This window comes from Diaporthe amygdali (assembly GCF_026229845.1).
Source record: "Diaporthe amygdali strain CAA958 chromosome Unknown NODE_2_length_3802984_cov_64_841326, whole genome shotgun sequence".
Taxonomy (NCBI): domain Eukaryota; kingdom Fungi; phylum Ascomycota; class Sordariomycetes; order Diaporthales; family Diaporthaceae; genus Diaporthe; species Diaporthe amygdali.
In genome coordinates this window covers 2,598,155-2,620,746 of record NW_026517022.1, presented here as the reverse complement: position 1 = coordinate 2,620,746, position 22,592 = coordinate 2,598,155, and the positions used below count along the sequence as shown (strand labels likewise).

The 22,592-nt window shown below is 50.3% G+C and overlaps 7 protein-coding genes across 7 annotated transcripts; 3 read left to right on the top strand and 4 right to left on the bottom strand.

Moving 5' to 3' along the window:
* Window positions 1-124: 124 nt before the first annotated feature.
* On the top strand, window positions 125-1,938 carry J7T55_012149 (uncharacterized protein; the record flags this gene model as incomplete). Its single annotated transcript, XM_053137006.1, has 5 exons — window positions 125-456; window positions 543-1,189; window positions 1,251-1,544; window positions 1,602-1,730; window positions 1,793-1,938. 5 exons carry the CDS (start codon window positions 125-127, stop codon window positions 1,936-1,938), a joined length of 1,548 nt encoding a protein of 515 aa, XP_052999950.1.
* A 911-nt stretch (window positions 1,939-2,849) lies between these two features.
* J7T55_012148 (cell division control protein 2) lies at window positions 2,850-4,013 on the bottom strand (the record flags this gene model as incomplete). Its single annotated transcript, XM_053137005.1, has 3 exons — window positions 2,850-3,129; window positions 3,200-3,875; window positions 3,977-4,013. 3 exons carry the CDS (start codon window positions 4,011-4,013, stop codon window positions 2,850-2,852), a joined length of 993 nt encoding a protein of 330 aa, XP_052999949.1.
* Window positions 4,014-4,974: 961 nt separating this feature from the next.
* Window positions 4,975-6,546, top strand: J7T55_012147 (uncharacterized protein; the record flags this gene model as incomplete). The annotated part of the gene is made up of 4 exons (XM_053137004.1): window positions 4,975-5,134; window positions 5,184-5,579; window positions 5,650-6,290; window positions 6,385-6,546. The coding sequence occupies 4 exons, from the start codon at window positions 4,975-4,977 to the stop codon at window positions 6,544-6,546; spliced, it is 1,359 nt and encodes a 452-aa protein (XP_052999948.1).
* Window positions 6,547-6,792: 246 nt separating this feature from the next.
* On the bottom strand, window positions 6,793-8,636 carry J7T55_012146 (uncharacterized protein; the record flags this gene model as incomplete). The annotated part of the gene is made up of 2 exons (XM_053137003.1): window positions 6,793-8,331; window positions 8,427-8,636. The coding sequence occupies 2 exons, from the start codon at window positions 8,634-8,636 to the stop codon at window positions 6,793-6,795; spliced, it is 1,749 nt and encodes a 582-aa protein (XP_052999947.1).
* A 306-nt stretch (window positions 8,637-8,942) lies between these two features.
* J7T55_012145 (Cytochrome P450 monooygenase 2) lies at window positions 8,943-9,640 on the bottom strand (the record flags this gene model as incomplete). Its single annotated transcript, XM_053137002.1, has 2 exons — window positions 8,943-9,294; window positions 9,567-9,640. 2 exons carry the CDS (start codon window positions 9,638-9,640, stop codon window positions 8,943-8,945), a joined length of 426 nt encoding a protein of 141 aa, XP_052999946.1.
* A 3,639-nt stretch (window positions 9,641-13,279) lies between these two features.
* Window positions 13,280-14,434, top strand: J7T55_012143 (uncharacterized protein; the record flags this gene model as incomplete). Its single annotated transcript, XM_053137000.1, has 1 exon — window positions 13,280-14,434. The coding sequence occupies one exon, from the start codon at window positions 13,280-13,282 to the stop codon at window positions 14,432-14,434; it is 1,155 nt and encodes a 384-aa protein (XP_052999945.1).
* Window positions 14,435-16,998: 2,564 nt separating this feature from the next.
* J7T55_012142 (Heterokaryon incompatibility protein 6) lies at window positions 16,999-18,281 on the bottom strand (the record flags this gene model as incomplete). The annotated part of the gene is made up of 2 exons (XM_053136999.1): window positions 16,999-18,072; window positions 18,141-18,281. 2 exons carry the CDS (start codon window positions 18,279-18,281, stop codon window positions 16,999-17,001), a joined length of 1,215 nt encoding a protein of 404 aa, XP_052999944.1.
* Between the last annotated feature and the right edge of the window lie 4,311 nt (window positions 18,282-22,592).

The following is a 22,592-nucleotide window of genomic DNA, read 5'->3' as shown; positions in this document are numbered from 1 at the left end:
CGACAAAGTCTTCAAAGGCGTGTGACGAAGTCATTTTTGACAGACGAAGAGGCCCCTCATACTGAAACCCCAAACAAAGTTGATCAGCGTGCTGTTCATCTTCTCTGTTACTGCTGACCACACAATGGACGGAGCCCTAGTTGCGGTGTTGATTGGCGTCACCGTCGCCGGCACAGTTTGGAGATATATCATATATCCGCTGTTCTTATCCCCTCTAGCTTCTGTTCCAGCAGCTAGTCCGATTGCGCGCTTCTCAACGCTCTGGATTGAATGGCATAGGCTTCGTGGGACGGACTTTCAAGTCATCTCGGCGGCGTTTGCGGCCAAAGGACCGTATGTGCTGGTCTCACCGCGGGAGCTTGCCATCAATGACATGGATGCTGTCAACTGTGTATGGGGCACCGGGTCAACCGACTTTGACAAACATCCGTCTTATGACTACTGGGCCACTCAGGGGTGTGTGGAACTTTCTTTTAAGACTTTTTCAATTTTTGCTCTACTGCCCTGAGACGTTGGATGCCGGATCATTGCTAATGAAGTAGGTCTTTGAACACATTCACCTCAGTGCTCGGCCCTGAGCACCGCCGCCGCCATAAACGCATTCGAGGCGTGCATAATCGAGCATTCATCGGCTCGTCACCTCATATTCGAGAGAATATGCGAAATCTCATGGTGAACCGCGTGATTCCTGTGCTCGACAACATAGCCGCATCTCCAGAAGGCGCCGAGAACGTGCTTCCGATTGCCCAGTCTATGATTCTTGACTGCACTTCGGCATTTGCGTTTGGTGTCCCACTTTCGCTCGAATTTGTTCTTAATCCAAAGGCGCTGAGGGAATGGTTGGATCTGTTTGCGATTGCATTTCCGACTGACCAAGCTTCGTTCTGGCTTCGAGAGCATCCGCGTCTCACAAAATATCTATGTATGCTTGGGGTGCCCCTTGTATCAAAAGATATGGCTTCGGCGCGTCGCCAATTTGAAGCTTGGGCATTACCAAAGGTTGACGGGGCCGAAGAGATTTTGAAAAGGAGGGACCAAGGGCAGGCGATAGAAGCGGGACAACTGCCAGTCTTATACGATGCTGTACGGACTGATCTGGCAAAATCCCAGACGGGAGCAGAGAAAGTTGGCTTCTTAATGACTGAAGCTCAACGTCGAGAACTCGCGAGTGAGTGTCTCGACCATATCGGTAAGCAATCCTAACGAGACTACACTGCGTATGGGGACTAAGAACATCCACCGCCGCATAGCCTTCACCGCCGAAGCATTTGGCACAGTCTTCACGTACATGGTGTATGAGCTCTCACACCATCCAGAAATTCAGTCAGAGCTCAGAGAGGAATTGCGCTCAATTACAAACCCGCTTCTAGACACTGAGAACCCAACTGACATACCTCATTCGCAAACTCTGGAGCGGATGCCGTTGCTCGGCGCCGTCATCAAGGAATGCTTACGCCTTCGCAACACGTCACCTAACGCAGATCCCAGGGTGAGCCCCTCGAATTGCTCTTGCCGCATCGGCGCTCTTGAGAGTGTACCACCTGGTACGCGTGTATGCAGCTTTGGCTGGTGTCTTCACCGCAACCCAAACGTATTTGCAGACCCCCTCACCTGGGATCCCAAGCGGTGGCTTGAGGAAGGCCGCGGCGACGCTGCAGCAATGAAAAAATGGTTTTTCGCTTTTGGGGCCGGCAGTCGACAATGTATTGGTCAGCACATCGCCGTGGAATGTAAGCTATTGTCCCGCGTTAAAGAATGTGGCAGACTGCTGACTATGCTGTGATGAATGCAGTGTTCCGCGTATCGCTCGCAACGGTGTACACCCGATATGCCACTTCGATCGTCGATGAGACTGGCTATCCCGGTCGTAATAAACCAATGAGCCCGGCTGTCAACGAGAAGCTGGTGGTGAAATTTGAGAAGATGCCATTGAAGTGAGCAGCGAGGTCAAAATCATGCTAAATCGCGGGATGGAGCTGGTTGGAGCGAGTTGGGCACTTTGGACGCATTCTTCAAGCACCACACCTTTTACATCCACCTAGCTATAATTATCACTAATAAAATTTAGCTATTTAAAGCCAGTGTACAGGTCCGTTTCGGGGGGTTTTGTATGTAGAGGACACCATGTCTTCTTCAAAGACCCCGGATTCCTAGGTGGGGGGAAGGTTAGAATATCGCCCACAACAGTGGGCATGATGAGGAAAAGCCTCCCACCCTAGGTATCGGCCGTCGACTGGTAGATATAAACGAACATACAAATACGTCATATGCAGTATACGAAGCACATAAAATATGGCATCACACGACGTCCAACTACTTAAATAGTGGTATGTATTAAGATTATTGAACTTTTGAAACTGTTCCATCTCGTTCCCTGCCCCTCACTTTTACTCTCTGTCTGCTGAGATGAAGAGAAATACCAAAAGAAATCCAAAGGAAGAATATTTCAGTGAAGAACAGCCAATGATGGGCAAATCCATAATGCACATCGAAAAGAACGCGGGGAATAGGCTCCAAGTGCAAATCTATCATATATCGAAATTAAATCTATCATGTATCGAAATTAATTTCCCTCTTCCTATTACGAAAGCTCAAATGCGAAGAAAAGAAATCCACTTCCTTTCTTTTTCAAGTCATACGCTAGGACATTCTATATCTCTCTCTGCCCTGTTCTTTGGAGTCCAACTTGGGTCATAGGTAGTCGCATGTTTCCTTCGGCGGCTTCAGAACGCCTAAGGCAAGGCGGAAAAGATAGTAGAACAAACCAAATCGAGTAGTCTTAGCTCGTTTGTGTTCCTATTTCCCAATTGATCTGCTCCATCACTGCGGTATCAAGTACGTTCCTGCCGCTACACACTTCGAGTTGTAGTAGCCGTTGCCGCGACCCGAAGCCTGGCCAACGCGTCTTCAGACAAGTCCTCAAAGTATGGGTGGTTGATGGCAGCCTTGGCAGAGATGCGACCAGCGGGATCGTATAGGAGCATCAACTCTAGCAGGTCAAGACCTATGTCATCGAGGTTGTTGCAAAGAACAGTAGAATAATCTCGTACCCACTTGGGGAAACTGGACTTGAAGTCTGGATACGACGTGACGCCGGGCCAGACATCTTCTGAGGGGGTTCCTAGGGTACTATAACAGGAGACATGGTCAGGTTAGTAGGAATGTGTCACATATTTGATGCTAAAAATAGACAACGTACCGGAAAATCTTGAAAATCTCGTCGATCTCTGAATCACCAGGGAACAGAGGCTTACGCGTGCACATCTCAGCAAATATACAACCAACTGACCACATATCGATACCAGTCGAGTACTGCCTACCGCCAAGTAGAATCTCGGGCGCGCGATACCATAGTGTCACAACTTCGTGGGTATATGTCCGCAGCGGTACGCCAAAAGCACGCCCAAGGCCGAAATCTGCTAACTTCAGGCTGCCGTCACGATCGATCAACAGGTTCTGAGGCTTCAGATCGCGGTGAAGCACACGGTGACTATGGCAATAACGAACACCGGAGCAGAGTTGCCACATGAACTTCTTAACCATAGCATCTCCTAGTCCCAGGTGGCCCAATGACTCGCTCGAGCCCTCGGGAAGGGCCTTCCCCTTTCCACCATCGCTGACAGGAAGAGCGTCCATGTACTTCTTGAGGTCGAGGTCGAGGAATTCGCACACCAGGTAGAGACTGTGGCTTTGTGCATGCACAATATTGAAGAGGCGCATGATATTGGGGTGCTTCATCTCCTTGAGCAACGAGATTTCGCGGATGGCCGTGCTGGGCACGCCCTCATCTTCGGCCTCGAGGCGGATCTTTTTCAGCGCGACTATGCGACCGCCGTTGGCGAGATCGCGAGCTTTGTATACGACACCATAGGTGCCTGTGATGCAGGAAGCATGGCCGTTAGCTTGGTGTTCCCTCTGGAGGAGGAGTGTGCGTGTCAGGTTTGAATGCAGCAGCTACTGCTGCTGGGGAACCCACCCTCTCCGAGCTTTTCTAGCTTCTGGAAGTTATCCATGACTGATAAAACCTGGCCAAGCTATATGCAGCACTCATACAGCCAAACGGTGTGTTCACGTTTCACTATAGCAGACTAAACAACCAGCCGACTTGTGCTGTTTGCTTTCGTGGATGCTACTCATCGGGTTGTTCAAAATTGACCGTCCTACGTGGGGTCTCGGGTGGTTTTAGACCAAGCCAGCTTGTGCCTGTTAGGTACGCGCCGTCGCGGTTGGCATGCAGGCTTGCATGCAGTTCGCTAGGCGCGTAAGCCGGAGCCCACACCTGCTGCAGGCTACCGTATTACCACGGGGCATTTATCCTTGTCGCACTAAACAAGGAAAGAAAGTAAGCAATGTGTGTTATTTTCCCTGCGCACCGGAGTCACACCCCGCAGCGCAGCTCGCGGCAAGGATTCAAGCGGTGATTTTTCATCTACAGCGAGCAGCCACGTATAATCCTGTCGACTGTTACCACAAGCCATCATGATGGAGTAGACTGGCTTAGGTGGGCCATGACTGACGCTGCCTTGAACAATGGCCCCCTAAACAGCAGCCAATGCCGGGCTTGTCTAGTGCCGACACGAATCTCATCTACTCTTTTCCCATGCCCTTGGTAAATATTTTTCAAGCTTCGATCATTGCGTACTTGTGCTGGAATTCAATGTTCAGTAGCAAGTTGGGCGGCGGTTCACTGTGGTGAGGCGGGGTAACGGATGGTTTCCTACCCGCGCCGGGGGATATCTAACGTTTGTGTAGAGCCCGTAGAGCGCCGGCGGTGTGTATACACATAAACAAACCTTGTAAATCTGCATTAAATAGCAACGCGCAAATTCTCCACCTACGGCAGGTGCATGTCTATGTAAATTGCGGATCCGTAATGCTGGTATATTGAAGATTCCAACAGGCGCAAGAAGCTGTGTCAGGTATCATACAACGCCAGAACCCATTGATTCGACGTGCTTCTCTACCTTCGACGACATGCGTCGCAGCCGTGGTGCTGTCACTAACTCGGACGGCGATCCACCACCGTATTCACTGCCACATATCAACGAAATCAGTGGTCATGATGACTGGACCACCGCCAAAGACCGCACGATGAAAAAGCGCATACAGAACCGTGTTGCGCAAAGAACTTACCGTAATTGTTGGCCCTCTCAAGCATACAGGCTAGTGCTAACGAGCCACAGGCCGGCGCGTGAAAGACCGGATGGCCGACCTTCAGGCGAAGCTTGACAATTGCGAAAGAAAGCTTCGATCAAGGGAGAACGATTACCACGACGGCGGTGAAGGGAGCCCAGGGTCACCTATGCAGAGGCCAGACTCTTTGCGCTCGACCTCACCTGTCGAGTGGCCGGCCGAAGCACGCTCTCCTCCTGCGGACGGTACCTCATCTTCAATCGGTGGTACAGCGACTACGAAAAGCGTCGAACCAGAGGTCTTCGAGTTTTCCAATCCTATATTATCAGAGAAAGGCGACAGAAGCAATGGCACAGAGAATGACGGTGAGGCAGTCTTCTCATCGCCAGCTACTAGATACGCTAAAGACAAAGAGGCCTCTCGACCGGTATGTTGTGGAACAGATGGTACGTTGTCGAAGCGCAGTAGATTCAACGCGAGCTGATGGAATGGCAGCCCAAGACACTTTATCTAAAGTGACCAGCAGCCAATCTGATTGCTTTGCACTTGGAAATGACAGTAGCCTTGCGTCCTACTTGAGCTCCGAAGATTTCAGTTCCTGGGAGTCTAGCATTCTTACTAGTCCATTGCAAGAGGTTCCGTGGACAGACGGCATACGGCCGGATGAGCAGAGAGGTGGCCAGTCGAGCAATCTGATGCTACATGACGCGTGCACTCCAACATCTATTTCATGTGATGAAGCGCCGCGTCTCCCCAGCAACTCAGCGGGCATGGATGTGGACGAACGCTTCAGGGGTATTCTATCGTACCTAGAAACGATGGGTTTCGAAAATTTCGACGATGTCGTTCGTACATACTATGGTCAACATTTTGGAGAAGAATCGTTTCTCTGTAACGAGCAACGCTTAAGCCGCAACAGGAGGCTGCCCGGCGTAATTGCTAGTGTCTTCGGTGCCGCAACGAAATGGAGTACCTGGGAGCGCAGGGGATTTTATGAGGAAATATTGAAAGCCACAGAGTCAATGTTGATATCAGAGAGCTTGGAAGCTCAGGATGATCTTCAAATGAAGGCTGCCCGCGTTATGGAGGCTCCGAGGAGTACTCTACCCCGTACAGCTTCAGCAGTCTCACCCTTGAAAAAGAGCGTTACAAGCAAGGTCAGTCTCCTCAGATCAGAAAGAACTTTTGCATGAATCAATTACAAGCGATCTACCTCGTCCCGAAAGTTCAGAAAAACTGACAAGAACGCAGTTGCCTAATCTCTGGGCATTAATGATGACGCTGGCGGCGTCCACCAACCCTGTAAGGAACAAAGACCACTCTGGTAAAGCACTTGCAACCCTTCTTCTCCTTCAGTGCGCCGGCCGCATGGAGAAAACTAAGGTCCTTGAATTGGTAGGCCTCTGTTTATGAGAGCGTAGGAAGTGTACACTTGATGTCGTCCAATGGACGGGGTTCATTGGTTGCTCGCAGCGGGCCATCCGGATGAGAGATGGTAAAGGCCCTCCAAGACACATTGATTTAGAGGGCATCTCGGCGGTGCAAAGTGTATTTGATCACCGCTCAAGAACATGTTGAACTCAATTCCTCGCTTTCAGCAAGACGCATCTTCCTCTCGACTACTTAATCTCGTCCCACTGCAATCCGCATCCAATTGTATTACCTTCGTAGAAATGCTTGAAACTCGTCGTCTTTCGTCCAGTCTGTCCACGGATATCCGATGTCTCTCAGAGAATTTTCGAGATCCGAGACTTCCGCGTCAGGACATTGAATGCCGGCCAAAACCTTACCCACATCGCTCCCTCCGTTGCGGTAATGAAACAAGCTGATGTTGAATTTTAGCCGTAATGCATTCAGAAACTTCTCTAACGCCCCAGGGCGTTCGGGAAAATTGAACCAATACAGTCTCTCATCTGCGACATCTGAGGGGCCCCCAACCAGATATCGATAATGCGATTTGGCCACCTCGTGGCCTGACAAGTCTTTGATCTCCATGTCCGCTGCCGTGATGCGGTTCATAAGGGACTGTAACTGCTGTGCGCGTTCCGAAGCCGCACCATCGAGTGATATACCGATTAACACACTGGCCATTTCTGATTCCGCAAACCCCGCAAAGCGGTAAGAGAATTCGGTCACGGCATGGGGCATGATGTAGCTCATAAGCTCTGCAAAAGAACCGGGTCTCTTGGGGATATTGACCCGAAGGAGAGCCTCTCTTCCCTCCCCCAGAGTCGCGCGTTCGGCAACAAAGCGTAGCCTGTCGAAGTTCATATTGGCCCCGCTGGTTATGGCGATGACGGCGCGGTTTCCATCGCCAGTGGGATTGGGATGCGCTGCTAGCCATTTCTTCAGGCCAGCCAGGGCCAGCGCACCTGCTGGTTCGACGATGGAGCGAGTGTCTTCGAAGATATCTTTGATGGCCGCACATGTCTCGTCCGTATTCACTTGGACCACCTCGTCGACTACCTCTTGGCAAATGCGGAATGTCTCTTTCCCGACTGTTTTCACAGCGGCACCATCAGCGAACGGTCCCACCTCCTCTAACACCACACGTTTGCCTTCTTGTAATGATCGTACCATAGCGTTGGCGTCCTCGGTCTCGACCCCTATGATCTTAACATGAGGCGCCATTCGCTTTATGAAAATACCGATACCAGCAATAAGTCCACCCCCACCAATACAGCAGAAAATAGCTTCAATCCTGCTCAGATTAGCCTGCTGCAATAACTCCATACCGATAGTCCCCTGGCCAGCGATAACATAGGGATCATCGAAGGGTGGGATATTAATGAGGCCATGCTGTTTCTCTAGTCTCGAACATTCCTCCTTGGCGGCGTCGAAATCTTGACCGTGTAATATGATGCAGCTGCCCAGCCTCGATACATTCTTATGTTTTATACTTGGCGTATTGGCAGGCATAACAATCGTGGCGGGAATTTGGAGCAATCTTGCGGAATAAGCGACCCCCTGTGCATGGTTTCCGGCACTGCAGGCGATTACGCCTTTCCAGCTATCCCTCCTATCGAGATGGGCCATCTTATTGTAAGCGCCGCGCAGCTTGAAGCTAAAAACGGGCTGCTCGTCTTCTCTCTTGAGTAGCACATTACACCCAAGTCGAATTGACAGGTTGATGGCAGGCGTCAAGGAAGTCTTGGAACAGGCTTCGTAAACGCGACTGGTCATGATAAGGCGGGTGTACTGAGGATCCTGTCAGCCACGAGTCAAGGTCTGAGGACGGAACCTTGGAACGAATTGAAAATTGGTTGGGGATTGTGCTCTGGGGGATTACAAACATCAGGATGCCCATTAGGCAGCACATACTCATCGGGCACGATCTGTCGAATGCGATGGCAATGATCCTCCGGTGGCAGCGACGGACTCGCGCTGTATTCATTTAGGGACAGACCCGAATGAGACGGTTTCCGAGGAACATGGCCGTTTGCGCCATTCTTCGCAGTACCATTGGCCATGGATGTGTCACTTGGTGTCGATGATATCCGCATTGTCCCAAGAAGTTTGATTTTTCATATCCTAGAGCTAAGTTGCATACATGCGTCAATATATATATAGTTGATGTCGAAAGGTTGTACATTTGGCAGTGATGGTAAAATTAGTCTTAGTCTTTCGACCTAGGTCTGACTAAATGTATTAGTCAGTCGAGTAAATGACTAAGTGGTTCGAGTGAGTAAAAGAAGTACAACAAAACCAACTCCAATAGGTAAATGATATTTATACAGAATGAGAATGGAACCGTGGAACCATATGTAGAAGAGCCACACGTCACGGAGGTCACTTTGTTTTCAAGATCGTCAGGTATCTGACAGGATGTCACTGTTCTGCTGTAATTGCTGCAACGAAATGAGATCCCGGGATATAGACGTGTCATTAGGTGACGATGTGTCCTTCCGACTCCTTGCACACTTTTCGGTGGCTTCCCGAAGTCGAGATGATCCGGCGACTTTGTAACGAGCAGCGCCGCTGAGCTCATTTTGGCCGGGCTCGCCGTACGCTTCGCCAGGAAGCGGTACGGCCACCGCCCCTGATCCGCGTGCAAACTCGGATTTCACGTCCGGTGCAAATCCATCGACATCCAGTCGCCTGTCTTCAGCTTGAATGCGTTCGACAGCGTCATATTGCGCTTGACCCAGCGGCGTCTGGAGACTGTGAAGGTAGAGAAAGATAGCAAGCGCGCGCGAGAGAGAGAGGAGGGGCAAAGGTACTTGTTGGCTTCGAACCCAGAAGCCAGAATGTCTGGTCGATCAGGGGAGGGGTGTTGAGAGCAATACGGCTCGTAAAGTGAAGAGAGACGGAATTCTTACTGGCAGAGATTATATTACGACGCTATCTAGAAGCTTCATCTTGTAGAGAAAGAGCTTCTTCTAGCCGCCCATCCACAGATAGTGGACCATCTTCTCGCGCAGCGGGTGAACTACTGCGCTTGGCGGGCGATTCCAAGCATGAACTGCTCGGACAGGTCGGCAGTGTTGCCGAGGGTGAATATAGCCATGCTTAGCTGGACGACGGCCGGATGCCAAGCCGCAGAACGATATGATGTACCGAGATTAGCTAGCCAACTCGATGAGAAGAGGATATACGAGATAGTTTACCCTTACACGATCACGCTGGGTCTGAGCATTACTATCCCCTTCAGCCAGGTCAAAGAGGGGCCCCGTTCGGTGAGCACACATTATCTATTGTGAACAACACAATTAGGTCTGATGGGAATGATTCTAGGGCACATTGAACATGTGTGACTTCTCTCCTATAGAAAGCGCAAGAGAAAATACTATTCGTTTCATCAACTATTTATTAAGACACATCAAATTCTTTTAGGTAGATTCAGGACTCCCCTTCACACACTCCTTTTTGGTCCTCATCAGCCGTTGCCTGAAATAACATTTGACAAACATGCGGCGTGCTTGATTTCGTATCATCGCTCTACAGGCGGAGTCTTTCTGGCTGTCTTTGTCATTTAAACAGTAGCCAAAACCTCTTTCAGTGAGCTCGTAAGACTTTCCATCTATGCAAGTAATGAGCTGTGTCCAATATCAAGCACACTGCAAAGTATTCGTACCTTGGAAATGTCATTGATATCAAAAATATTATAGTGATCAGCATCAACCTCAACGACAGCTTTTATAAAGCCAGGATGCCCGTTTTCCCATCCAAGAAGCTTCTCGTGTCGGTGAAGGTCCACCAAACAGACATTTGATGAATTGTATTGATCATCAACATATCTTCTACAGCGAACAAGAAGGGCGGGTGGTGGACCAGTTGACTTCAGCCCCGAGTCTCCGTTCTCGAGATTGCTGTTCTGTTCAACGCATTTCACTTGCCTGTCCTCGGACTTTTCATGTGTTGATAGATTCGCCAAGTGGCGATTGTTCTCAGATCCTTCTCGTTCCCATGTAGGTAGATTCCAATTCTCCAACATGATATCAGACCGGACCATCGATTTTAGAGCCAAATCTGGCAGATCATTCAGTGGAGCAGGTTGTAGGTCAGGCTCAGTGGTGTTTGACAGTGTTGGATCTATGTGGCTCGGCGAGAAAACGTAAGGGGAATCAATCAATAGCAAAGCAGTGATTGCAATGGAGGTTGTCCCAGCTGCTAACATACGAGCCATGGCAATTGCGACAAAACCACCGAAAGACCAGCCTGCAAGTTATGTTTTGTAAGCTCATGCTTTTAGGACAGGCCAGATAACGTTTGTCCTTTCTATGGACCTTATGTAGGTATAAGAGTGAGGGCCTACCTCCCAAGACAACAGGGCCTGAAATTCCCACAGCTTCAATTAGCTGAACGTAATGACTTGCCATTTCATCTAGGCCACCTTCCCAGGCGGAGGCTTCCCAATAATTTGGATCGTGGATTGCCCACACATCACGATCCAGGTCGCCAAGCGCGAAGTAGTTGAAGGTTGTACCACTACTATCGTGTATCAGAATCAGCGGCGGCAGCCTAGGCTTGCATTTTTCGCCTTCATTCAACGGTGCAAATTGAATTTGAATTGGGTTGGGCGCGTCTGGGTACATCGTAGCCCGATGTGATACCTGTAATGGAGCTTGGCTTGATTGATTGGGGGTATTTGTCTCAACAAGTATCGAATTGGTTTCGAGGGCCTAATGATCTCCTCTTTTCTTTTCTCCCACTTTCTTGTCACGTCTGATGTGGCCTGGTGCTGGTGGCGGCAGAATGTCCAAGGGCGTTCCTTAGCAGGACCACGAAATATTGGTCACGTTACGGGTTAGTAACATTGCTTAGATCATACTCACTCCGCGTGCGCCGGTCACATATTACCACATACCGATAACGTCAGCTATCTGAATTGACATGGGGTAAGACCACACGTAGAATTGCTTGTTCGGCTGCTCAATACGATGGCGCAAGCAGGGCAGGGCTGATGAGTCAATGCGAAGATCAATAATTTACATGTCTTAACGCCCGACCGGCGCTCAGAGATCACCGGTTTTGCTAAATTGAACCACGTCCGGGTTCCTTTGTCCTTGAGAGAAAATAGATGTTTGGTATTCCAAAAAGATATTCATTTGGTACAATGCCCAGGCCGAGCGCATCGGACCGGCTGTGTTCCAGCTCTATGTTGAGGATGGTGAGTACTGTATTGCCCAGGACTAGGCTAAACTGGAGTTTCACAAGGCCGGACATGTCATATGCTACCGCCAGATCTGGGCGCAAGCGATCCCTCAGAGTCAACTCGAACAGATCCGACTCGGACCGTATTGTGTCTGTATGCGCCATCCCGCTGAGGTGTTCCCGGCATTTACAGTACAAAGCGGTGGGGTAGGAAAGGACCGTGTAGCTTTATAGCTTCCAACCTCTCCGTCGGTTTGACTAATCTACTCTTTCATTAATGGAAGAAACCGAGAGGATTGGCTTTATGTCGGATACAGCAGGCGTTCAGGTGATCCAGCACACCTGGGCACGAAACAAATCATCGAGGAGTCTATGACACTAAGTTGGTCCAATCTTGGCATTGAAAAGGTCGCAGAATATAAACAAGGAAGCCCCGATGCCTTGGGGAGGAGAAATGAATTAGGGCCCGAGACATGATAACTCTAAGGCTATGGGTGAAGCTCGAGCAAACTTCAGGCAATGGTCACATAATCTCTTCCGTCACGTTGCACATAGCTTGGTGAAGTCGTGTGGGCAGTCAAAGCTCACGTAATATATCTACTGTGTGATTGTCTCGAACTTTGTTGACGACGAAGGCGAGCTATCTGATCTGATCGGGCTGGCCTGGCTCGTTCGCAAACACGGGCAAAGTTGTACAAACTGCATGTGTAGCCTGAGTCTATACTACAACGTCTTACTAAGCCAACGATACGAACCTTGTTCATGGTGCCGAGTCTCTTGAACGGCTTGAAATGACTATACTGGCCCATCGAACAGTAAACAGGGAATGGTGGAGTCTTTGGTCCTGTCATTTGAATCGAATGGATTTAAAATGAGATTGATTCACAGCCTTGCCTTCCAAATTGCCTGGTTCTCGTCCTCCACTTCATCAATTTTGTACCTTGCGACATCTCGCTGCAGCAATAAAGAGAAAGAAGCAGTGTAAATATGTCCAGGTCGTCAATCATTCCTGCCACCGGCCACATATGGAATTACCTTCTGCCACAAAAGCGAATACCTTCCCTACTTAGAGTATAGTCGGTAGTTTTATAGAAGTTAATTATCTTATACAGCCTCTCATCTGATCTAAGAACCGCAGATAAACAACAACAGACACAATTACGACGATTTCCCGCCGTATGCCGACAGTAACTTGGGCAAATTGCTGTGTCTTGCAACAGATATTCTTCTTTGCTGCAGTCCTGACCGTGACAAGGGCTGTGCTGCTTTGGTGACTGGTCGGCTTACGTTAGTTTCTCAGATAACTGCCCGTGTAAATGCCCGAAATTTTAAAGCGGCCGGCCGCCCAGTAATACCGATCACCATACGTAATAAGCCTCCCCACCGCCTTACCTAATATTGGAAAATAGAATGATATTAATATACGCCGAATGTATTTGCACATGGTCTCCTTTTGCGAATATCGTTAGGTAATACACCAAGTCTCGTCCAAGGTCCTTAAATCACTGCTGCCCTCCGCTGTACAGTATCTACTATCCTGCTTGCACAAGAGATGTTTTCGCTCACTTTCTCCAGGCGTGGTGGTTCGATTCAGTCACTGTGCTCGACGAAGCGTCGACTTAGTTCCGCTGCTGCCGCCATAGCCGTCCCAAGCCGACACATCCTTCACCATGCATCCGAGAACAAGGTTGCGGGTGCGGCCACACCGGTAGACATGCCTGCGAGCCAGACGTCTCCTCGACCGCATTCGCGAGGGCAATCTGCAACCCGCACACGAATGGAGTCCGTAAGGCGTCAGCTTCGAGACAGCGCGAAGAGTCCATCTTTCTACGAGGCTGTTGCTCAAATCATGAAGATCAGGGAGCAATATATCAAAGAGCGGTCCGTTTTCGTGAGAGGGCAAGACATGCTACCAATATTGCTCGGCCTTGGAGCCAGCCACGAAGATATTATGACCCTTCCTTCCACAAGCGATAATTTGGAATCCGATCCATCCATCCCTTTTCGCACATCGGTCAACTCTCGCTTCTGCTTCGACTGGGACACAAAGTCTATGCGTCGAATTGAGAACCAGCCCTTCATGCTATCCGAAGATGAGGATTTTGAGCGTTTCGACTCCGGTAAGATCCGGAATTTTGACGAGGTTAAAGCCGACCTCGGTCTGAACAGCGCCTTTCTGGCGGTGCTCATTTTCAAAGCCATGATGGTCAATGGCATCGATGTTGCCAGGCGGACGAACCTCAACTATGACGTGAATAAATGGGTGTGTATCGCATTCAGTGTTCGGACTCATACCACGCCGGATCTTCTCGGTGAACCGGCTCTGGAGGGCGTGCATTCCGACGGAGCTGATCACACCTTGGTCACCTTCCTAGGTTCCAAAAATATGGCCTCTAATAGCGCAGCCACCTTCCTACACAGTATGGACGAGGTTACGGGCATTTCGTTGCGAGAGTCGTCCCCGCTCAAAATTGTTGGGCGCAACAGGCACAGTGCGTTCCTGGATACCATGATGATAGTCGATCACGAGCGTAAACATAGTCTGACGGCAGTATATGCCGAGGACAAGACAGCGCTCGCGACTCGTGATGTGCTGATCTTCTTCACGCGGAGGCCGTATCTCAAGACGCACCCGGCGGCATCTCTGGACTCACTTAAGCCTCATGCGACCCTGGGCGTGGAAGTTCCATTGTTGGACCTGAGCTGATCTTAACTTCTTACGTTGTTTTGCTGACTTTGTCAAAATGCATGTGTTTCGCAACGGAATTTGCCAAGAACTTGGGGGGTGTGAGGAGAGGTACATGCATGTTCAAAGCAGGGACGAGTTCGGTTTCTTCAAGTCACTACTAGTTACGTCTGATTCTACTCGACTTTCATTGGAAAAGACATTTTCAGTTGCGGTGACATGATAATAAGCACCACATCATCCTCCGTTTGGAACAGTCTATGGCTTCTGCACGCGTTTCGTCGCATCGGATCTACTACTATTTCAAATCAAAGTGGGACATGTATACATAATTCATAACTTATCATTAGGATACCATAAAGAAAACAAGAATGTAATTGTACCTGTCGATTTCGCATTAGCGTTAGTAGATTGTGAGAAAGCCGTGACAAGGCCATTTCTGTGGGCTGGGAAGTCAATCCCAACCTTTGTGATCTTCTATGACCACCTTTATCAGATAACTTGTCTGTTGTTATTGATTTTGTCACTATTCTAGCCAAGATGCGGGTTCAGGTATTCCACGCTATGGATACAGCTGCTAGTGGCAGTTAGTCGTGTGCTACACATGCAGGGTTGGCCACCACCACAAGTATAGTTATATGCTGTACATATGTAAGCAGGGCAAAATACAGGGGAAATATGCGAGAACATTGAAGGCAAACAACTCCAAAGACCCCACCTCCCGACGGATAATAATATGACAGACGATAACCTGACAGACAGTAATATGACAGACAGTCATATAACAGACAGTAATATAGCAGACAGTAACCTCACGTAGATGTTCGCCAAGCGGATCTAACCAGTTGAGCCTGCCACGCACACGAGGTATAAACCTGCCGATTGCTATGTCCTCGTCGTTTGGGTCGCCATGAAAATTGATTGAATCATTTGTGTTTGATTCAGCTCAACACAAACCAGCTTCTGGATGCGCCTAGCGTGATCGGACTTCCTATCAAGAACCTTGGGTCCGACTGTTTGTTATAGTATCCCTGGAGGAGCAATGTTATGTGAGAAAGTGCAGAGAGCCCTCTGTTCTCCTCTTACATTTGATATGGGAGGCAGGCAAATGTTTTATGAAGATTGCATCGAGGTTGTGGGAAATGCAGGAATTCATGTGCTCAGGTCTCCTACAAGACATGGCACACCAAGGGTTCCCACAGGCCTGGTGGAGGGTGGAGGCTAAGCCGCGCCTTGATTGTATGACTCTATTCAAGCAGTTAGGGCACCTTTTCTGCTGTGCTACTCATTATGTGAAACAAATGAGGAGTAAAAGGTTTCTCGAAGCCAAGAAGAGCAAGAATGATGATCTGATAGTCTGTGTCAGATGCTGACGGCCACTACATCACCGGCTGCACCCTAAACTCCGACAAGATCACCTGCCACAATAATTTCCAACACGATATTGTCAAACATGGAAAGCGCACTTGAAAGATATGTCTTGGCCTAGGGTACTTAGGTTGTGTTATCATGAAGCTGAAGTTATGCTGTGGGGGCCGTTCCAAACCGTCTTGCTATTTCAGATGCTCAGAACTTCCTTTCACAGGGCTTCCGAGCTAGCAACTTACACACGGACCGAATACACTCTTTGAACGGCCCGTACTACTTTTTTTGGGACAGCCAGGGGGTGCCTCACTTAAGACTGACAGCAGTGAAGTCTGTTTCTGGAATACCTTGATAGTCTCACTAGGCATCTACACTACCTGTACGCCTGAGGGAAGCATCGCTGCTGGAGGTGCTGTGGTCAGTAAGTTTAGAGGGAACAGTCTCTTGGTCATAGTCATCGCTATCACAAACCGCATTCCCTGTTTCCCTGTTTCCTTTTTCCTATTTCCGATTTCGTAGTCCAGACGGAAAACATATATGGATGAGGCGGATATATACTGTTTACTTAGGAAGACACTAACGGCTCTTCTCCCGCGAGCATATTAGACTACATTTAAGAATTGTATACTATGAGATCGGCTCGCAGTCTAGTAGATCCTAGCCGTCAAGTTTCGTCAAACGTATAACCACGAAACCTCTTATGAGCATAGGATCAGATATCTGCTTCACGATCACAATATCCCTGGCATAAATGAAAGGAAAATTGGAAGGGGGGGGGGGAAAGTCTACTCAGCTACAGAATAATCTTTCATAGGAGAAACCTATCTCGGAATAAACTTCCTTGGGATACCCTTATATATGGGGAATTCAATAAACTACAACGGTCCCCATCGTAACGTACCGCGATTTTTGAGAATGTGGCGGCATTGTTGCAGTAATATATGTGGAGTTTTCAAAAACGCCCCGCTCGGCATGCGCATGTTTCTCTGAGTGTCAACTAGATGCTGTCCTAAATTGACAACTACTAATAGAACTCATAGAAGGCCGCGGACTTGTAAGCTGTTGAATGATTTGAAAACGAATTATAATTAATAAATTGTGTATTTGAAATCAACAGTGCCCACAGAAAACCACTTTGCTTCAATTACCACCGGTACCATTGATCAAAACGCCATGTCTAATGTCGAATCGTGCTGATAGCATCAAGTACACGTTGGCTTTTATTTGGGAAACTGCGCTGTCGATCGCTTCTCATTCGAAGTATCTTTACCTTCATCAGCCTCCTTCATCTCCTCGACTGTAATCTCCGGGTCCCTCAAGACCTGGGTCTCAACCCAATCGTAGAATCGTCGATACGTCTCCTCCCAGGTGAGAGAATAATCCGGGACGAAGCCAGCGACCTCAGCTGGCGTCACGAGGCTCATGACACCATATATGCGGTCACGCCGGTCGGTCACCTGCCTGTGGCGAATGGAGTGCACCACGTCGAGGAGCGACGGGACCTCGACGGTGCCATTCCGCCTAGCCTCCGCGGCAAGGCTCTGCTCCAGCAGCTCGCGCATGGGCGGGAAGTCAACGCGGCGCAGCTCTTCCGACTGCTGCCACGACGGCGACAGCTCCGCCATCTTGATGCGTGCCAGGAACTTCCGCGTCTGTGCCCTGCTGGACCACTCGATGTGCATGCGGCCCACGTGCATCTTGATGTGCGTCGCGAGGGCGGCCTCCTGGACGACCCAGAGCCGCTCGAAGTATTGCCTGCCCAGGATATCCTGGAGCGCCGCGACGACCTGACGGCTGGGCAGGTGGTCCCACGGCGCGGCGTCGCTGCCGTTGCGCGTGTCACTAGTGGCCAAGAAGGATAGGATCTCCAGGCCGAGCTGCGAGTGTTTCCCAGGCATGCCAAGCCAGATTATGATGGAGGTGGAGCGTGCATAAATCTCGGCCATGAGCATGACCTGTGGTCCTTTCTCACTGTTATCATCCTGGTTGATGCAGAGGGCATCGATCCACAGCCTTCTCGGGCTGGTCTTGTGGCGAAGATTGTACAGAATGTCTTCGAGGTTAGGCAAGAGCCTAAGACATTGGCCGTGACCAAGGTCGACTCTGCCGTGATTCTTGAACCCCTGACCCCAAACATACGAGAGTGCCTCGAAGTCGGCAGCAGAGTCATCCAGGGAAACATCAGAGAGGGTGCCGCAAAGCGGCTCGCTCCCTGCGCCCGGATGTAGCTCGAGCACGCGAATGTGTCGCTCTCCTGGAAGAGGACTATAGTGATATTGATCCAAATCGGGATCCTACGGATCGCGATTATTGTTAACATCGTTCGCACTTGGATTGAGGCTAGCATTAAGCTGAAGCTCACAGTGTCTTCTCTCGGCTTGTTCACAGTGTCCTTCGTTCGCCGAAACCAGAATCCCACTGACAAGCGGTAGCCAAGCACTCTGAACGGAAGCGAGAGGGAAGGTGTTTTCTGTTGCCGGACGTATGTAATTCCGCTGGCCATTGTCTTGAGGTGCTTTTGAGGATTCAAAGACATGAAAAAGATTTTGAAGCGGTGGGTAGGGTTCAGCTCGATCAGCATATGTACTCGTAACGTGTTTTATCAGCGCTAATGCATGCAGGCTTAGTATTTCCTCACGAATTGGCCAAGACGGTATGAGCAACCCTTTTCATAGGCTTTCGCAAAGCCAAGGAGCCCGTATGCCTTGAGAATCTCCTGAGGTTCAGCGCAGGTCGGCTGCATGTAGGCATTTTGGCTTACATGCACTCGCCCAGACGTCTCAGCCCAAACTCACCATACTAATTATAACTCGCCTCTACGCAATTGGACTCTGTGGTTGTCGCACAGCATGAACTTCTCGAGCACTTCTACATTACCTTGCTTGAAGAAGACGGCCGCGGAAGTCCAGATATGCCATCTAGCGGTAAATTCCATTGCGTGCGTGGGTGGTCCCCCAAAAAAGTCACTCTGAAAGTGAAGGCCGCAACCTTCGAAGCCCTCTCCTTTGAATCTACAATTCTTTCTCCAACCCAAACTAATCATTGGGAACATTATTAAATACAACCATCAATTTGCCAGAAGTCATTTGGCCCCATATAAGCTGCTAGTAATTCAAAACAGACCTTTAATAATAAAGTTGTTCATAGATCTTGAATCGATTAGGCTAGGAAATGGTTCAATAGGAAAATACCTTTTTCTCTGGATGTTTGATTCTGGCTGTTGTGTGATATCGACGACTATAAGACAAGCTTCACCCTGCAACTGACTGTTGGCCAGTGCGAGCAAGGATAGCAGGAAAGGGAGGCATTGAGATGCTTCTCGGCCAATTCACCATGCCTCGTGCCGGAAGCATTTTGAAGTCTTTTCGCGCTACCAGGATCACTTGCGTAGCATCCTGGTTGATGACAATGTCAACGTTTCCCCGGAATATTCAACAACTTGCTGTTGTGGCGATCAGGGCTGGCATGACCGTTGGCAGCTGGCGTAGATTGGCCTCAAAGGGGACACCGTGCTCGGCGGCACTTACCATTTATGCCTCCAGTGAGTCTTCACGTCCATATCTGCCCGTTTTGTCGTTGACAAGCCAAGGTGCCATCAATTCACTTCGTGGTGGCAATTCGCCCCTAACCACACGGGCCTACTCATTCACTGACAGAATTCTGTGATTAAGCCTCCCGGGACCGATATCAAACAAGTCGCGTTGCGAGGGCGAGGGCGAGAACGAGAACGTGGCCGTCCGTGCCTCGGGTTCCTGAACATCACGATAAACTCCGAAAGACCTGCCCACTCGGGTTCGTCTCCAGCTCGAGCGCGATATCATCGGATATCTGGTTGTAACACTAGACTCACGCAGCACCTGCAGCACTACTCTAACAGGAAAGCTTATTCGACCTTCTAGTGCAATATTCCAAATGGTGCAGCGAAAGAGTTCGCAGTGTTGAGGGAACGGTGCGCGCGGGACAATCCCTGCGCGCGCCCAAGACGTTGTTATTGTCTGAAACACATTGCGAAGTGGATGTGTGAAGCCAAAGTGGCAGCAGGAAGGCTAGAACTGGTCTGGCCAGGAACTTTGACAGGAGCTTAAGAACTCAAGAAAGTCAAGAAAAACTTCGCGAAGAATGGACGGTTCGAGTAATTGAGGAGTGCACACTGTCAGAAGCAACAGCGAGGGGGCGTCCGATAGATTGAGGTGCGCGCCTGTGCTGAACCTCGGACGGGAACAGATCTACGACGGGGTTGCGACTATGCGGAGACGACAGACCAGACAGAGGAGAGACGGATTGAGAAATGTGGATTGGCCAAGCGAGGCTGCATTGAGCCCACAGACGACGGAAACGAAGCCTTTCGTCTGAACGTCGTTTCCTGGGGGTGCGGCATATGGGACGGGGAGAATTAAGATGTCGACGCGATACACTTTTGAGCCATGAAACACTTCTTGTCGTAATGCAGCACTGTTGTAATACAGTGTGCCTTACGAATTGGCAAGGCGCTCACTGCTGTCCGACTAGCGCGTTGTCGGCGCTGCTCTGGAAGGTCCAGTCAGGACGCAGGTAGAAAGAAGCCGGCATGTGGCGTTGAAATTTTAGGTTTTCGGAGCGACGGTATTGTGATGTGTGGCGAGACAGCACATCCTGATGATTGTATGATTGTCAGTATGGGGTCGGATGTGATAGATCTTGGTTTTGGGGCGTCTCGGCAGTGGTTCGTCCCCAGTCGGAAGATCCCAGCACCAAGGGGGAGCCTTGCGAAACAAAGGTGGCAGCTCCCGCGGGTCCAAGGTTCGTGTTCTTTTCGCATTTCTGAGCTCGGGACTTGGCAGGCTCTCGAGGCCTGTCGCGACGTCTGATGCGTTTGAAGGAGGCTACCGGGGTGAGGGAGAGTCCCCAGTGGCAGCACCCTTCAATCTAAAAAGATTGGAAAACAACCGACAGCTGGGAGTGGACGCACAGCAGATTGTCTGGGAGTCTAGATGCAAGGGGCCGTGAGCCTTGTTGTCTGGGGGTGAGTTGTCGCTGCGTTGCATTGGTTGCTGACTGATGTGTCGCGAGCGGATGTGACCCGAGAGCCGAGGGAAGCAGGCTGTCGTGGGAGCACGACAGGCCTCTCATGCGACGCAACAAGTCGAGCCGGGAGGGCCAACAGGGCCAGCCAATGGGAGTCTACTGGTGCCAAGACGGCTGTTTAGATGCATTGAGCCGTGGGAATCTGTTGTGTGATGGGATTACAGGATGGTCTGGTGGTCAAGGTCAAACCCATCAAAACACCTGGATGAGCAAATATTTGCGAATGGATGCTTGGACGAGAGCTCTCGTCAGGTTGTGTCGGCGAACCCACTTGGCAGTCCTCAGCGTCAACAGACAGTCAAATGATATTCTTGATCAGGTGAGGGGGATTCAGCACCACATGCATACGTCTGCAGCTGGGTGGGCATGTGCAGTTGCCGTCGGGTTTGGGAGGCCATCAGGCTACAGGCAGCAGGTTACCTGGGCTCTGTTCCACCACGGCGAGGATTGATTGATTGAGTGATTGATTGCTTGATTGACTGATTGATGACTGACTGAGGATTCATCAAGGATTCATCAAGGTTCATCAAGGTCAGCCTAGCGCGTTGCCCGCTGTCGTACTCGTGCTACTGTACATAGATACTTCGGTCGCTCTCCAGGCCCTAGTCCACAGCAGGCTAAGTCGTTATCGAGTTTAGCACTTGGGCTAGCCCGTGCTCGCGTGGCTTGACCAGCGCTGTTCCCTGCTGCGCCGTCGTGGGCAAGAACAAAGCCTGCCGTGCCGCGTGCATGCCTACATGCCTGCCAGCCTGCCCGCTTGGGGCCGAAATTAGCAGGAGCGAATTTCTGTTGGTCCAAGTTGCTGGCCCATGATGACGTTTGTCCCCGCCCCGTTTCCGGCCCGGGCGCTAAAAAGACGGATGCGACTGCCACTGACGGATTAGGTGAAGATGAATGAGTGAGAGAGCGAGCTGAGCGAGTTAGGTGAGTGAGTTAGTCAACGACCTGATAACCTGCTTGTTTGAGGAGATCAACACGCTGAGTATCACACCGTGCAGTCAGTGCAGACTGCATGCATCGCTTCCTGTTGCTCTTGCTCATGAATAATTTGTGCAACTCTGATATACAAGCACTGGGGGCGGTCCGTGGGGTGGTCTGACTTGCGAATCTCTTGTGCTGCGGCGAGGCGAGGTGAGGTGAACCTTGTCGGCCGTCGCTTCACTGTACACCACTTGGCTGCCCAGGCGCGCAGACCGGGCAGGTACTTTGCAAGAGGTACGTACCTCGAAATCTTCCATCTATGGTAAGCACCGGGGCCCCGGGGTGTCGTACTCTTGCACTCTGCATGCCTGCACGTCTGCCCCCCCTCTGGCCAATTATAGTGGCACTTTCCCGTTTTAGCGTCTGATTTCGGTTGTCACCTGCGGCTTGGGTCGTCCCTGCTGATTGTGCAAGACTGGGGGCTCCACCTCTCACGCCTTCCTGATCCGCCGGGCATCCGATCAATTGTTCAGTTGGCGTTTGCTGCCAGTGCTGCCAGTGCTCTGTGCTCTGTGCCCTGTGCCCCGGTGCCCGCTTGCTAGGCCCGCAGCTGCAGCTGCTAATTGGCGCTATCCGCTTTCTGTTCTCTCCTCTCACCTGAACCTGGACCTGGACCTGCACTAAACTCGCCTCGCCTCCTCCCGAACACACCTTCCTTCCCACCCAAAGCGCCTCTCGTCCATTCTTTGCAATATATCGCTTTCTCGTAAAGCTACTTCGTCATTCCCCTCAACTTTCCTTCCTTCCTTCCCACTTGCCCACACACACA